General features: G+C 37.2%; 1 protein-coding gene across 9 annotated transcripts; it reads right to left on the minus strand.

Annotated features, from left to right (window-relative positions):
• Positions 1–9,307: 9,307 nt before the first annotated feature.
• Positions 9,308–13,520, minus strand: LOC103722360. 9 transcript variants are annotated; one of them, XM_026810499.2, is made up of 3 exons: positions 13,296–13,389; positions 12,711–12,816; positions 9,308–9,897 (listed from the first exon to the last, which is right to left on the minus strand). In XM_026810499.2, exon 3 carries the CDS (start codon positions 9,868–9,870, stop codon positions 9,610–9,612), a length of 261 nt encoding a protein of 86 aa, XP_026666300.1. In that variant the 5' UTR covers positions 9,871–9,897; positions 12,711–12,816; positions 13,296–13,389; the 3' UTR covers positions 9,308–9,609. The 9 variants fall into 9 exon arrangements, 8 of the variants coding, with proteins under 8 accessions (XP_026666300.1, XP_017701974.1, XP_038982725.1 ...); XM_017846485.3 differs by having other exon boundaries at positions 12,681–12,816; XM_039126797.1 differs by having other exon boundaries at positions 12,681–12,811; positions 13,296–13,369.
• Positions 13,521–17,795: the final 4,275 nt, after the last annotated feature.

Raw genomic sequence — 17,795 nt, forward strand, 5'->3', positions numbered from 1 at the left:
CCGCAAGCTCGAGACGAAATTCGGGCTGAAAAAAAAATCGGGAACGGACCAGCTCCAGTTCCTTCTCAGTCAGGCTAGACCTGACCTCATCTGGACCGCGACCCATTCCATAAAGAAAGACGAGGAAGAAAACAGAGGATGAAGGAGGAAGAAAAAAGAAGAAGAAGAAGAAGAAAAATCCTCCGAGCCAATGTGGGGAAATGACCTACTGTGGAGTCGCCGGAAACCGCCTCAGGGCACCGCCGGGAAGACTCAGTCGCGACTGGGAAAGGAAGAAAGGAGACAAAAGAAGGAGAAGAGAGCAGCAACTGCGGCGGCAAATGAAAACTTTTAGGGCCAGGTCTGGGGTTTATATAGAGCCTCCCGACGACCCAGATCGGCAGTTCCGGATCCTGCCCTCCGCCTAGATCCCGCCACGTGTCAGCTCCAAAAATCGAAGCAGCGCATCAATCTGGATTGACGCTTTAAATACAGAATCAAGGCGGCATCCTTTCGGATCCCGGAGCTCCATCATGAGCCCACGATGTGAAGCAACCTCGAAAGGCGAAAGGGCGTCGCCCCATCTTCTCTCATTAAAGATGCCCCGAAGCACACGAAACGACGGAATAATTTAAAGCTACCTGGCCCCCACTAGTACAGTAAAGGCAACTACTTCCCTCGTTCAAGCTCGTAAGCGGCTCAAACTCAGAAGTCGGGGGGTAGTATTGGGGGAAAAACGAATTGCTCCGAAACACATGAACGCATCACTAGCACGTGACTGAGGGCGCCCGACCTAGAACTGCCCGACCTGAAGGCGCCCGACTGGCGCCTACCCTCGAGGCACCCGATCTCGACATCCCCAACTTCAAAATGCCGAGCCGACCTCAGATGGCCGACCTTGCCGTTCACACGCCGCGGCCATGCCCTGCGACAACCTCGCCGCATCATGCTCCACTCGCCAGCCATGCCACAACATATCAACCAAGGACCATGCCCTGAGCGACTGTCAATAATTAATGCGCATGGCCTCCGCAGATATCCAGCTTACTTAATAATTAATGCGCATAGCCTGCGCAGATCTCCGGCTTACTCAGCAATTAATGTGCATGGCCTCCACGGATCTCCGGCCTACTCAAAATCTTAAGCCCTCCACAACAGCCAGTTGACTCGCTCGACTATGCCCAGTCACCCACTGCAACTCATTGGCTCTAGTCTAGCCCTCTACGACAGCGCATTAATTCACATGATCGTGCTCAATCATGACGGTAACTCATTTAATTCGCCTCGTCACGTCACAAGTAACCCTATACCCCCTATAAAAGAAAAACCTCTCCCTCTTAAAAAGAGATCCGAACTTTGAGAACTTGAAGAAATATAATCTCTCTCTCTCCCTCTCCACAATAACCCCCTCTGACTTAAGCATCGGAGGGCCGGCGCCGGAAGCCCCGACCACCGGCTTTTTGCAGGTCCCCCGGAGGATGCGGCCCGCTGGCGTACCGCCACCTGCCACTCTCGCTAGAGCTCCTTCTCCTCAGCCAGTGGTCGCCCCCGGGTCCAATTTCCAGCAACACTAAGAGTTATTTATAAATCTCATTTCTTTTTCTTTATACTTTATATATTCTTAATTAACAAGAACTTTTGCTTATATATCTACTATTCTTAGCTAGCTAAACATAAAGTATGTCAAGTGAAACAAAATCTCGAGATTAAATCTAAGTCTCTTATATCTACACAAATGACCACCAGTTTATATGAATCAATTATATTAAAATTGCCTAGTTGTATATTATATGCATGTAAGATGGCCCGCATGATGCTAAAAATGTATATTTGGTTTTTCTGAAAAGTATAGTGCATCATAAAACATCTAGCTTCTTTGCAATTTATAAATCACAATTATTTAATTGTATTTTTACCAAAAAGAACTATTTAATTATTTCCTATATAATTTATAAAAAGAAGCTCTTATATTGATGTCATCTTAAGTGTAGCCAAAGATAAAATGAAAATATTCTATTTTTATATTTATTTAGATTAATTAAGAAGCCTTTCTGAATTCTAGAATTCTAGCCATTAAATAATGCTCTAGCTTTTAACCATCACGTACTTGCAATCAAAGCCTACAAACAACCAACTGGTATACGAATGTAGAAGGGTAGCACTATTATACATATTGTGTATATTCTGATAATGTCAAATCAAACTATTAGAATTGCACTTAAACAAATAGTCTTGAAAAATATATCACATACCAAGTTGTTTTCATAAATAAATTGCAATTCTACAAAGAGAAAGATGAATTTGATCATTAGGCTTGCACAAAAAAGGCTTGTGATGGTAAGGAATTTTTTTTCTAATTTAATTATGTTTAATGTTACAAGCTTGGCATAATTTTCCTTTGGAAAATTACCATGTGATGCCACTCAACTTTGCTCACACCAAATATTATTTCTAGATCATGACTTGATAACACTTTCTACCATGGATATAATCTAGATCCATTGTGTTGACTCTAAAGGGTTGATTTTGATGATACAAAATAATTGAGTAAGAAAGATAACTAATTCATTGCTTTGAGTTTGATTGATTGATTTAATAAAGCCTTCAGTAACTCTCTAATAAAGATTATCTGTCTAAAGGTCTCCATCAAGAAGCATAACTCCAAAAAGGCCTTGAAGAAATTCTTGAAAGCTCACATGCAAGCACAGAGAAATTTATTCTAAGCTATCTTAAGAGTCGATCCTAAGTTTGCAATGGGTCAACCCCCGACATACGGTTACTGTTTGACATGTTTTTACGAGCTGACTTCAGCAGATTTCGAGTCAACCGCAGATTAGTCTCAAAATACAGATTGAAAGTTGTAAAATTTTTTGTCAACACATGACGAGCACGAGCCGGCTTCAGTCTAACAAGAGTCAACCCCTAAGAAGCTACATAGAAAAGACAAAGAGCTGAAAATTTCATCATATTGGCAAGTTGACGCATGAAATATACGAGTCGACTTTAGTCAAACAAGAGTTGACCCCAAAAACAAGCGAATTAACTCCTAAATGGGCACAGTAGAAAGATAGAGAGCAGTAAAACTAAGCCTATTGCTAAAATTATTATTCTTCCATCAAGCATTTATTCCGCTACATTATCACTTTAAGTTTTTGAAAAACCCAATTCACTCCTCTTCTTAGGCTACATAGCTGGGCAACACATTGCGAAGCAGAAACCAATATTTTGTTTCAGATATGCTTAGGTGATCTTTAATATTTCCATGAGCCTTCATGTGCTTAGCAATACGTTAAAAGATGGCTCATGAATAGCACTAATTCTCTTATACCATATAGGCACTAAGGACATGTGTCACATAGGTACTAAAAACTTGAAGGCCACACAACATTACACCTCGTAAGAATCTTGTAAAAAAGGCAGATGTAGCAATTATAATAGTAAAGTTATGGGACAAAAATGAGGGATAAATAGAAACTTTTTTTGTTTTAGTGTGTTTGTGTGTGGGGGGGGGGGGGGGGGGCATAATGGAAATAGTGCCAGGTTTAAAGGTGGGTCACAATATTCTTTAGTATCAGGAAGATGGAGTTCAATGGTCCGATAGATGAATTGGGCTTCTCCTCTTAGAACATCACTAGCTAGATGGAAAATCAATACATATCATACTACACCCCAAAGCTGATGACACTATTTTAAAACCTATAAAAAGGATCATCACGATTATAACAACTAAGGTCAAATTACGGTTTGCAGCATAGAATTGAAAAGCTCCTTGCCTTGCCTCACTCCTCCCATTGCTTTACTCCCTCGCTATGCTCCATCGATGGCTCCACAACTCCCAATTCAAGACTATGATAGAAGGCCATCATGAAGCCCCCTCCTCTCCTCCCCCACTTTTCCCAAACCATCCAATATCACCCATCAATCACCTATATCAATAATAGTTATTATTTTAGTCAAGGAAGGAGAGGCAATATCTTGTAGCAAATGTTTTGTTTGGATATGAGAAAAAAAGACACTAGCACCAAAGAAACCCCTAAAACAACCAAACCATATAGAGAAGATGAAGAACATAAGCGCAAGGGTGAAAAGGAATTATTGGTGAAGTTCCTATTCCAAGTGAAGGATTAGAAGGAGGATCTAAACCTGGTGGCTCCATAGGTGTTGACATGGAGAGGAGAGGGAGGGAGATCATGGTGAGGGAGGAAGAGAGGGAAGAGACGCGCATGATGGTATTTCTTAACTCTATCATTAATTCCATCATGACTAGCTTTTGATCCTTCCATCATTGGTTAGTAATGCCATCAATAAAAAAGAATGAACCTTGTATCCCCCCCCCCCCAAAAAAAAGAATAGACCTAAGCGATCAAACCAAAAAACTAAGTAGCTGTCATCAAGTGTTTGGATAGGACTACCTATATTACAAGACTCACATTCCTGGCCTTTCATTCTGACTCACAACCAATCATTTCCAACCTATCCTAGCCAATCTTTTTCATCTTTTTAGCCTTCAGTTAGACTTTAGGTCTAAAGTCTCCTTTAGATCCTTGCCCTCTATCCTACCTTTTTATCCTAGCCACTATAAGAAATACAACCCAAAAAGCGCATTCTTACAGCATCCTAGCCAAACATTACCTTAATATATACCCTCCAATCCTCTCTAGCCAATGTCTATCTTTCATATCATATTAATCATAGCCTCTAAAACTAAAGGTTCCCTCATATCAACCCTCTATCCTTGATCTCCCATCTTATCCTTTGGAAAAACACACTTAGAGAAAAACACACTTAGCCCTACATATTATAAATCCCCTCCCTCATCTCTCCCTAATCATCTACTCTATGCTAAAGGACAAAGTTCATCTCCTATTTTGGGCGCACCTCTTTGCCTATGCTGTGGCCTTCCTTTTTTCTCTTTCAATCAATATCAAAGTTCCTAATGATTTATATGAGATTCATGTGTGGCTAAAAGAATCATTCAAGCGACATCTTTTTTTGAGCAAATTTCACTTAAAATGACAATAGCCACTATCTTTCCCTAAAACTTGTATAATAATTTGATCTCTTCTACTTCGATGCTTATCGTTTCTTATTTTGTTCTATTTTAAAATGACCTCAAGGAAGCCAAATTGCCAATGTTTGCTTCAATGTTTATGGTAATATGAGCATGGCTCAAGCTATCTCCTTCCTTTCTGATTTGAAGCTCAACCATCACATGAAGATTCCACCCAAATCAATGTTTCTGGTTCAGGTATGTTCTTCGAATTCATTATGCATTTGACCCTTTAATCATTTTTGCTATCTTAACAATCTCCAGAGCATTTTATATCCATCCAACTTACTCTTCTCTCAACAGTTTATTAAGTCTATCATTGCAAGAACAATCAACCTTGGTGTTGCATGGTTATTGATAGGGTCTATTGAGAATATATACCACGATGACCTCCTTCTAAAAAATAGTTATTGGACATGCCCAACCAATGGGATTTTTATTGAGCTTCGATCAAATGTGGTTAGCTTGGACCCAGTATATCTTTAGACCACTGAGCAACTATATGAAGCTCAATTTTTTTCTTCATTTGTGGATTTCTAGGGCCTATGATCGTGTGGATCTTTCACAAGTTATTTGCGAGCCAAACTTGGACCCCCTAATAAATTTTCCACTCATGCTTGAAGCCACAAGTGATATGCTTCCATCCCCAGCATTGAACTACGTTGCTTGAATTGTAGTTGGAACTATGTTCAACATCATCTTTTGGTATCGAAAGAAACTATGGGACAAGTATAATTGCATTCATGGGGGTATTGCTATACTTGACACCAAACTTGAAGAATATAAGTCTTAACTAGTGGGAAATTGTGAGGGAGGAGCATTGTGAGCTTGTAACTTTTTCTTATGGTGAAAGGAGTGCAAAATGATAGTTATTTTGTCTTCTAATATGTTCCACCTGTCATCTTTCTTTCTCCTTCATGGATAAATTGCCTGGTGAAAAATATCTCGGCATAGTTCATAATTCATTCATGCTTAGCAAATGCTATTTGTTTGGATCTAATGTGAAGCTGCAACTAAAAATATGTATATTAGATATTTTAGGTTGCTTGTTTTTAGATCAGTTTAGATTAGAACATGGTATTAGCTTTCTATCTACATAGTCAGGCATATGCTTTGTAAATTTTGGTATTTATTAGAATCGTACCAATTGAAGGATGGACAAAGTGTGGTATTATAAGATGCTTTGTGCTCAATCTATGCAGGTAAATCCAATAGGTACAGGCAAGAATTCTTATTCATTTGTACCAGTAGTTTCTATTATTTCAATAGCATCTTAATTTTTTTTCTTTGGATTTGGTATGATGGCTATTGCACTTATAACACATTGTTGAAACTCGTATTCAATTTGCTCATACACATGATTTTCTAAAATGTTTATAAGTACCTTTTTTTTTTTCTACGACGGGTAATTCAAACAACACGTGTACGAATACATCCAATAAAGTCAAAAAATAAAAAATCACGGAGCTCTCGAGGCAGCTCCTCATCCCCTATCTACACAGTACTGCCAGTGTGGTTAGCCACGTAGGTGGCCACCCAATCCGTAGCCCCATTAGTTTCTCTAAACACATCTTTAGCCAGAACAACACCTCCATCCCTCATCATCATTCAAATGTCACGAAGCAATGGATGGTCACCGGCAGAGACCCTCGGACCCCTGGACCCAACTGATAACCATGGCCGAGTCACCCTCCAAGATGACTGACCTAGTTGATAGCACACGCTGAGCATGCCGAAGAGCCGCCCAGGCCGTCCTCAGCTCTGCATTGAAAATCGTGCAATCGAATAACTGACAGCATTCCATAGCCACAACTCTGAAGTTTAGGTCTCTGATGACGAAACCCGCTCTACTTTTTGAGCCTCCACTCAGTACCGACCCATCAAAATTTAGTTGTGAATTCTTGGCAAGAAAAACCAAAAATTTCAGTATCAATGCACAAATTTCTTGCTTTTGTTCTTGTAAGTTGCAAAATCTGAGTTTTTATCTATCCTCTTTTATGACCCAGCAACACAACCATAAGCTCCTCCATGAACCCTGCTTAAATCTTTATTTTGTAGGCTCAGGTTAGCAAAGTGATTGTGAGTTATAACTACGATTATTGCATCTAACATATCTCCTCTAATTTGCTTTGTTTTAGTTTTCACTCTCTTTACCTTCTTTGCACACTATCCCTAAGGGGACAAATATCCTTTGGTAAGGCCCTTTTAATATATTGTATGGGAAAGGCCTCTTGGAGTGCCACATGCTCTATCTCACAGCTTCTAAACCATCATTTCTTTTCTCTAAAACCCTTTTAACAGACAAATATAGGGAGCCAGGTTTGTTGGTTTCCTCCTATTCCTTTTCTCTCTCCCATGTTGACTTTTCTTTCTCGTTTGGCGCACCAGGTTACCGATAAAGGAATCGAGAACTTTGCCAATTGTTCACAAGTTGCTAACTCTTTTTTTCTATCGCCATCAAATCTCAAGCCCTCAAAGCTAACTGGAAGTCTTTCCCTTGCTGCTAGTGACCTTGACCACTTGGCATCACCATCCTTGTCCTATCGAGGATGATACCATGAGCAATAATTGAGCTCATCATTGGGAGATCTTGAGAAGGTACTCAAAGTTAAACTAGGATGGATGAGATATCAAGGAGATGGGTATATATTACCTAGACATACACTATGTTTTAACAAAATAATAGTTGTGATTATGCATTACCCCAATTTGAGATGTGCATCGGAAAAAAATTCGAAACAATAGAAAAATAAATGTATATCAATGAATTGGTGGGTCTACATCAATGCACTGAAAAAGCTCATATATATATATATATATATATATATATATATATATATATATATATATTAGTTATATATGTACTATATATTAGAAAACAATGATTCAAACTATATATTATCTCAATTTGAAGTGTATATCAATAAAATACAAGGTATATATCAAGAATATAGTGGCGGTACATCAATATATTGTTATCTAGATATCCGTATACCTAAAATTTTGTATTATTGACATAAAAAAGAGAAAATAAAGAGAGAGTGATGATTAGGTTTTCTAGTCACAGGTCTTGCCATTGGCTCTTGCACTTTCCTTTCTCTCTTGAACTAATGGATGGGACTCTATTGACTTTTCTTATCTAGCTAAAGCTTTTTCATTGATAGTTGTTTCATGGAAGAGAAAAGAGAAAAAGAGAGAGTCATGACCAAGAGAACAGAAATTCTTTGAATAATAGGATTGAGTCAAAAGGTAACCTATCCTTTGGTTGGTCCTACATGGTGTTTCCATTCTAGCAATTACCCACTGCACCAAAACATAAGCAAGTTGTTTACAAGAGAACATCCTTAAATCTTTAAGTTTCCAAATATGCTTTAGAAAGGTAAGATTGAGGAATCATGGTCACACATTTCTTCCGACTCTAGACAACCAACAGTCTACTGCATAACCCCTGCCAGCCCCACCTACATACATAAAAGAATATGCATACATGCAAGTTCAACTCTACAAAGTCCAACAACCTGCGACAGAAAAGAAAGTTGAAGATTCTCTTGCTCACTTTTCTCAAAAAAAGATTTTCTTGTTTATGTAGTTTGTTAAGCAGAAAGCAGAAACATAAAACATTAAATAAATAAAATGAGTTTAGCTTAGCAGTTATATTTGCCATTCAACTCCAACAAAATGCTCACCTGATGTTACCATTCAATGCCCCCTTTGCCTTGCAAGCTTGAACCTTTTCGACACATGCTACCACACTGATCCAGGGGCTAACCACCCAATCCAATATATTTTGACAGTTTACCTAAATAACCACTGTAATCCCCTCTTGCACACACATGCATGCATGCTTGCAGGCAAATGCAGGAAAAGAAAAAAGAAGGATAAAAGGGGGGCAAAAAAGAAAAAAGAAAACCTTCTATCTAGTTTAAGATCCTCCAACCATAAGAGGACTTTCTCTTCTACCAATACCCCTTCCATGAAAAGCCTCATCTGATTGCCCCAGAAAGAAGTTGGCCACTATATTGTTGTAGGAACTAGCTGGACCAAATCTAATGTTGGAAAACTTGAACTAGAACCCAATAAGCATATTAAGCAAGCCTAACAACACTCAAGCCTTTAACAGATTAAAATGCAAAATTATATAATCAAATTCTAATACATTTAGCCCATTATTCCAACGACCATGAACATGAGAACTAACCCTCAGCTCATATAAAGTTATGGGTTTATGTCATTCATCTTGCATTGCATTCAATGATCACAAGTTCAATAGCCTCGAAAGACAAGCAAGACCAAAACTACTCTTCACTGAAATTTTGGAGAAAACGAGAATAGTTCATCAAACAGAGACCTCCAGAAACTTTTACAAAATTCAGTATAGAACTCCTTGGCAAAAGCTTTCAGCAAATCAGCACGACATTCAAAAAGGCTGTCATTCTACATGCTGAAATACAGGCATTCCATCTTTGCATCTAACTTGACATCTTGCTTCAAGATTCACCATATAACATATTGAGCAAAACTAAGTTCAGAGATAGAAAATGAAATGTGAAAAATGGAAAACTCGTAAGAGATGTAAACTTTTACAGAAGGCATCCCTTCTTAAGGATGGAGAGGGAGTACTCAGCAGCATCAATGAGATCTGCAATGTTGTGGAGGGATTGCTCCTCGGATCCAAACAGGAATATGGTGCGAACCTCTGCTTTCTTGGCAAGGCGGGCAGCAGGGGTGAGTGGGAGATCAGGGGAGTTGAGGCTTCTCAGAATTTGACGATACAATGACAACACTTTCCCTTGGTTCCTTGCCAAATCCTCAGCGGTCGCCCATATCACTCCCTTCGCCATTGTTGTACATGCAGCAGCATAAAGTCTCTGGAATCAAGAAGCATAAGCACAATGGGACTGAGAAGAAATACAAGAGGTTGCCTATGTAAAGGGATAACATATCAATTGCAAATTGTTATCTAAAAACAATTCAAAAAAGGTTAGCCTATGGGATTTTAGATAAGCTTTGTCAGCAGGGTTGTAGTATTTTTCGGAACCTCAAACAAAAACACCGAGGAGAATGTAAGACATAATTACATGACAAAGTAATTGAACAAGAAGAGAAGATCATGGGCCACATTAGAAAGAAAACATGGGCAGATTAACTATCCCTATCTCTTTTCATCTTGGAGGCATTTTGCCCCAAAACCATGGTCAAGTTAAATTCTATTATAAGAGAGAAGGGGAGGAAAGGACTTACCTTTGTTGACAGCATGGTTATGGGAAGAGAGTGTTGGCCCAGTAGCAGGGAGAAAAAGAGGAGGGAGGTCGAATTTGAGAGATTGAGAAAGGGGAGAGAGAGACAGAAGTAGGCTAAATGGAGAAACGGCTTCAGGCTGCTAACAATGGCACCAGGTTGGGTCGTGCTGATGCAGCCAAAGCCGGAACCTGCCCATGTGGCCTGAACTGATCTTGCTGACCCAAATGACCACAAAGTAGAGATTTTTTTTAATAGAAAATCATTTCTTTTTGTTTTTGAAATAATATTAAACCATTCATCTTCCACTTCCGCAAAACATTATATTTATGCACTTGCAGTTACTACCAAAAACATCATACGTAGGCATTAACTATTATTATGTACACGTCCATTACCAATACATGCACATCAATGATTATAGTATGCATTTAGAAGCTAAATATGTACATTTATCTTAAGAATATATACGGGTATATATAATGATCTAATAGAATCCAGAAAGAAAGTTTTTGTAAGAAAAAAAAAAGTTGCCCATTGTTAACCAGAGCTAAAGCAGTTCCTTTTCTAGCACTATCCCTACAAAGAAAGACTAAAATTTATAGCGCCCTAAACAAATAGCTGAACGCATTATATTTTCACTTATCAACCATGTGAGCAAGTTTAAATAATTATGCCTGATTCGAACTTGCTTCTATCTAAGAATTAGATCCTAAACCAAAGCATCAACAATTTAGGTTGGATAGAGTGAAATCACTTTTTTGTTCCATCGAATTTAATCCATTTCAGCATAATCAAATGAGGTGACCATACTGACAGACACGAAGGTGCAGCCCAACTCAACAAGATCAAACCCCCAACCCAATTAACTGTAATCTAAATCTTAACTTGAGATCTATAACAAAGATATGCAAAATTTCTTCGAAAATAATTTTATGATGCATTGTCATGTCAGGAAATGTTACGATAAGATATGACAATTTTTATTTTTTATCTCTAAGCAATCATATGCACGTGTCGATTTTAAAATTATTGATATTGCCAACTTCTTGAATCTCCAACTGCCACCTCATGGCTATTGATTTTCTTGTCTTTAATAGACAGACTCATCTTACTTCAAATCATGCTACTTGCAGAGGAGAGAGTCAAAAGCCAAATATTTCTGATCAACTTACAAAACAAAAGATTCCAGCTACTCATGTTTCCTCTCAATTGCATCTCACATGTCCAACTCTTTTAAAAAACTGTAGAGTTTTGTAAAAATATTTGATTAGAGATTGATAAATAACTAAACATCTAATTAGGAGCATAAATATAATTTTCTCTAACATATTCCAAACTTTTGCAGACCTAGAGGCTTTATGTAGAACTAGTTAATCAGGAATGGTAAATAGTACGAAATTGGGAGATCCCATCACACTCTTACCTGTGAATGTGAGTTTAGGGTTTAGCGTTTAAGTTTTATATCGAGAACTACAAAACAATCAAACCTTAGCCATTTTGATTAAGTAATAGATGACCATGTAGGATTTATAAGATTACAAAGTCCAGTTGTTTATTGCCTATGGCCATGTCAGATTTATATGAAACACTCCGAAGAGCCTGCCAAATTTTGCTAATCATTCTTCTCAACACAAACCCTGTACCCAAACCCACGATGATGAGGTGGATTTGGGTCAGTTTAGCATACTATGAGCTTCATATGAAGCCTTCTGCCGATTCTTTTCTCCCAGAATACCAAATTATACTAGACTATTTCTAAAACTAGTTCTGAAATTTATGAGCTCTTATTTTCTAATTTTTGTTTAATCTAAAAATCTCTCTTGTAATATTGGATGATTTGATATTTGATTAGTTCTTCCATCATGTATTATTGATGTTGGATTTGACCTCAATTGACCTCTTGAATGAGGCTTGGGCTTTGACTAATTATAAGCATGTTCTGATAGGTCATGTGAAGGAGTGACTAGGAGTGATTAGGTATCTGGCAACATAGGTCTTATCATAGTTGAAGATCACAAATCAACTGGAACCTAGCATGACACTTTATAAATTCATGTCAAATTCTTAGCTTGAGACAACTTAAAACAAAAGGTGTAGTCCTTCGAGATTCCTCAAACTTAAAATTTTTGATAAAAAGCAAATGAATCTTAAAAATATATATATCTATATATCTAAGTAGGCCTTCACAGAAAACCCCTGCACTTATATCGGATGCATGTCCTCATAATTAGACTCCACCCATGTTAGCTCCATGAGCTCGCACATCTTATAGCATTCCCGACACCAACAACACCAAAAACACAATATATTGAGAACTCAGTTTCAGAGTCACGTGAATGGGTATCATAACCTTCTCTAAAATCCACAATAAAAGTGCATTTCAAAAGTAAACTGATAGGAAACTTCCTACTTAATGCAAACTGGAGTACGATTCGCTTACTCCACAGCAATAGCAGTCTCTGTCTGTCCTTTTCGTATTAGTTTTGCCCTTAGAACTTGTCCACTATGTTCCTTCAGAGAGAATTCTTAGTACAGAGTAGTCTTTGCTACAAAAAAAAATTTCTTGGTCAAATACCTAAAAGTAAGCAAACAAGCTAAACCTCAGGATCTAGCCAATTTTCTAGCAGAACAAAAGAAGAAGCCAAATCAATCACTCAAAGCACAGTTTAAACAATGGAACTTTACGGTGCTAAATCAGTTCCTACCCACTGAAATCCGCCTTCAGAATAATCCTTCCAAACAAAGGAATCACGAGAACAGACAACCACCAGCCCAACCCACAAAAACCCTAGCTTTGCCCCGGAAAAACCCCCAGGATCGAATCTTACCGGGGCTTTAAACCTCAAAAGCCCCGCAAGAACCGAAACAGAAAAGACAACACGAGAAGCTCATCCGATTCCGCAGCGCGAGATAGGGTTCCACACCCTCCTCGCTTGAGGTATTCCGAGGGCCAGATAACTGGGTTTCGCGAGCCGCGGAATCTCATTCAACGAAACCGAATGAGAAAGAAGAGAGCGAGACGTACCTTTTAGAGAGAGAGGGGTATGGCGAGTCAGACGAAGAAGGCGAGGCGTTTGACCCTTTTTTGGCACGCTTGCGATGATGATGACAAGGAGAGGCGTATATATAGTGGCACGAACTAACATGTGTGCGTGCGGCCCTCTTTGGGCCGTTGGATGTTTCGACAGAGGGAAGGTTCCAAGGAGATCTGCGAGAAGGTATCCGGAGGATGGGGAAATATTTTGGGCCTTGTTTTCCCACGGAGCCCTGTTTGGGTGCGGAAAATTACACCGAGGGCCTTGTCTTTCTTGCGGCAGGGAAAGCTGAGTTTGGAGAAGGACCTTTTAATTTCCCGTAAGATCGTATTTTCTAGAGTTTTTTTTTATATAAATATCCTTCCAAATATCAAATTTTACATGAATATCCTTCCAAATTAAAATTTACATACATACCCTCGTAAGACACTTGTTTTACTATTTTACCCTTTTTATTCCTGTTTTTTCATGTGTCCATGCCATCGAACGTCATTAAAAAATTAACGGTTTCAAATTAAAATGATTAAGATATCCTTAATGGGTAAATGTGAAAAAAAACAAGGTGATCGTGATGGTGAACAAAAAGGTAATTTAAAATTTATTTTATTTAATTAAAATAAATATGGTTTTTATTAACGATGTTAGAAAAACTGTTATATTAAGGGTATTTGTGCAAAAACAGTGATTTATGAGGGTACAGAAATAAATATAAATTTTGAGAAAGTACTCGCGTAAATTTGAATTTTTAGAAGGGAATTAATGCAAAAAACCCCTATTTTCTAAATTATGAGACGAAGTTTTCCATCGATCTAGCTAAAAGCTTTTACATAAGCTCATGAATTTCTCCAATGTACTATTTAGAGGGTGTGTTGATAGCAAAGGCAATATACGGCTCTTCTCGGCAGTTTCTGTATTCCCACCAATATTTTATTTTTCTTCAAAGCCACTATCTCTCTGGGCTCGTTTGGTTCGCGGGAAGCATTTTCCTTCCTAGGAATATGATTCCTGGGAAACAAATTCCTAGGAAGAGGATGCCTAGGAAAGTACTTTTGGTATGTTTGGTTGACCATGGGAAAGTGACAAATTTCCAAGGTGCTTATGTTTGGTTGGCCATCTACTTTCCTAGGAAAGTTATATATAATTCCTATTATGCCCTTAATAAAAATTAAGTTTTTAATGCCTCTTTAATGCTTCTTTAATGCTGAAGGGACTTTTTGGGAAAAAGTAAAAATGGAGTGATTCCCGCCTCATGGGAAAGTAACTTTCCCATGTTTCTCATGGGAAAGACTTTCCCATGAAATGTGGGAATCACATTCCCATGGGAATACTACTTTCCCTTCTCTCTCCTTTGAAAACTCCAACCAAACAAGAGGCATCTCATTACTTTCCCGTTGACCACACTTTCCCCCCTTCTTTTCCCGCGAACCAAACGAGCCCTCTATTTCTTCGAGGTCAGCTTTAATAGTAGTATAAATGAGCGGGTACTTTCAGTAGTACGAGTTTTATTATCAGAAGTACTAGTGGTGCTCTAGTAGCTGTAAGAGGTGTCAAAATTCTTGATACAACCGTTCTAATAACAAGACTGCATGCCTCCGGGGAAGAATTGAATTATATATACTATTCAGATAATGAGGGCTACTCATGTCTATTTGGAAGGAGATTCAATGATAGTTATTAGATGGTTTTTAGATCCACCATCTAATAAAATTAATTTTCATCCTCTTCTATAGTATTGCTGGTGATTGATGCGTACATTGCATTTTATTGCAATTTCTTGTATTTATAAGGAAGTTGATAGTGCAGCTAACTAGGTGGTATTTTATGCAGTGAGCATACCGGAAAAGTTTACCAACAGTATAGCAGCCGTCAGAAAAATTGGCTGTGTAGTTTATTAGTAAGATTCATAGTGATTCTCACCGCTCCCAAATCCTTTATTTCTTGTAGTGTTTGCATGCTGCCACTCATGCTCTTAGACTTCAGGAGTCACTCCAAGACTTCTTACAAGAGCCACTCAGGTAGTTTTAGAGCTTCTTTGTTTCTCCTACGAAAAGAATCACATGACCAGACAACAAACAGGACATGCCAAATTATAAAGCCATTTTTTTTGCGAAATGGTTATATAAAAAATAATGCATATTATTTAAAAGAAAATTGTTGTCAACCATAGTGTAGTAACAATAAGAGCCGAACATCTAATTCCCAAGATACATGATGGTAAAAAGCTGCCTACTTGATTTGATTAGGAAAAAGAGAGAATTTACTCAATTTGTTTAACTTGATTATCTCAAAAAAATAGAAAAAGTAGAAAATTTGACGAAAGTGGGGTTTAGATCCCGTTTTGTTTCATTGACGAGTAAAAAATTGAGATATATAGCCTTTCATTTATGTTAGTGAGGTTCGCGCTTGTACAATTCAGTTAGATTCCTCCTCTAATTCAAACAAAATCAGTTTTTTCAAAATAAACATGGCTACTAGAAATAAACATGAAAAACTAAATCCTACAGGAGGTAGATCTTAGCTCATACATCGACATTGTTTACGGACATTTCACCTCATTCCTTTTGAATTAGGAGGTATATCCGATCAAAGTTTTTCCTAAAAAGAAAATTTTTGATTTGACCAACTCGTTTCAGAATCTAATTTGAGCATGATTGCTGGTTGTACCGCACCATTTAGGGCTAGTGTGATATCATAGATCTTGATTTTTTTTTTTTTTTTAAAAAAGGATGATTTCAATTAGAGTCATATGGCCAAATTATAGCCTCCAAAAATTTGATATATAATTCAGTTTTCTGATGTGGTGGATCTTGCTCTTAGACCCTATTTAACCTTATCCGGAGTGATCAAAATGGTCTATATCGAGTCAGCAAAGAACTTCCTGTTGAAAAATCCTGCGTTAGAACCAGACTTTCAGCAATCCCAGAATGCGGTCCTTTTGATCACCTACATAATTCTTATTAGAGCATTGGTCCAAGATAACTTTGTAAGGGGAAGCTAGAAAATCTTTTTCTTTTTTCGATATGGTGGGAGGTTTGCAATCTTAAGAAGTCGAGAGTAAAAACACAATACTTTATCTTATAAGAAAAGCGTTTCTAAAAACATCAAAATATAAAAGTAAACCGAGCTCAGATAGCAAACCAAATTGTAGGTAAAGATCTATTTTTGATTTAGGAGGATCACCGGGCTTGATGTAGATCATTCTAACCACTACAGAAAAGATTGGACGAAGTCCAGGAGTAACATTAGCCATATCAGGAAGCTGAATTGCGTACCGAATTTTTGGATACCCTAACTTACTCATAGGACGCCCGATTTATATACCCTTTTTTTTTAAAATCAGTTAACTTTTCGAGCTCTACGATGTAGAGCTCTCCTAAGTATTGCTTACTAAGAGACTAGAGGGCCTTGAAATAGATCGATTAATGCAAAAGATTCTCTTTTGAGAAAGACTTTGACTGGGTATCTCTTCCAATTTAAAAAGAATTAGGCCAAACAGCTAAAGACCAAGTTAATGTAGAAGTTAAGATTTACTTTCTACAGAATTTTAACCTTTTCATGATTATTTCTATGAGTCATATCCATTTTTTTGAAAGTTTTATTATGTTTAATGAGATAAGGAATCTGATCCAAATTATGCACGAATCTCACTAATATAAATATAAATAGAGGTTATATAAGTCAATTTGCTTTTCATTAATGAATGACAAAGAGACCTAAACTATACTTTCACTATTTTTTCTATTTTTTTGATTACTTAAGAGATTTAAGTTGAGCGGGTTGAATAAATTACTTTCCTTTCCACCATCAGATCAACTTTGATACCTCAAGCAGCCATTTGATCAGCAGGCATATTAGCCTCTCTATAGAAGTGTTTTGCCATAAATAACAGTCGAGAGAATTTAGTCTTAGGTTTTGTTTGGCAGAGCTTTTAGTGGGAAAAAAGTACTTTCTGATCTTCCAAAAGTACTTTTGGATGGAATAGGGGTGTTTGGTTAAAAAAATCGGAAAGCTGTGTTAGCTTTGCTAGAAAGCTGAAAAAGTCTACTTGGAAGCTTCGAAAAAGTACTTTTAGAACGCATCGGAAAGTTGTTTGGGATTTATATTTTTTTTTGATCAAAATACCCATAATAAAACCATATAATTATAGAAAGTATTCCTTTATATCATAATGCACGAAGAAAAAATATTATATTAATAAAGTATTAATATATAATGATAATAATTATAATATTTTATATAAATATATTGTATGATACTATAAATATAATATTATATTACATTATATCATAATACATTGATATGTTATGTTGTATAATATCAAATTATTTTATATTATTATGCTATAGTATAAAATATTATATTAACTATATTAGAATAATATTATATTACATCACAATAATATTATACTATATCATATATTTATGTATTAATACATATTATATTTTATTTGCACTGTTATATAATACTATGCAATGTTCTTTATGGTCATT

The sequence above is a fragment of the Phoenix dactylifera genome, chromosome 5 (genome assembly GCF_009389715.1).
Source record: "Phoenix dactylifera cultivar Barhee BC4 chromosome 5, palm_55x_up_171113_PBpolish2nd_filt_p, whole genome shotgun sequence".
Taxonomy (NCBI): Eukaryota; Viridiplantae; Streptophyta; class Magnoliopsida; order Arecales; family Arecaceae; genus Phoenix; species Phoenix dactylifera.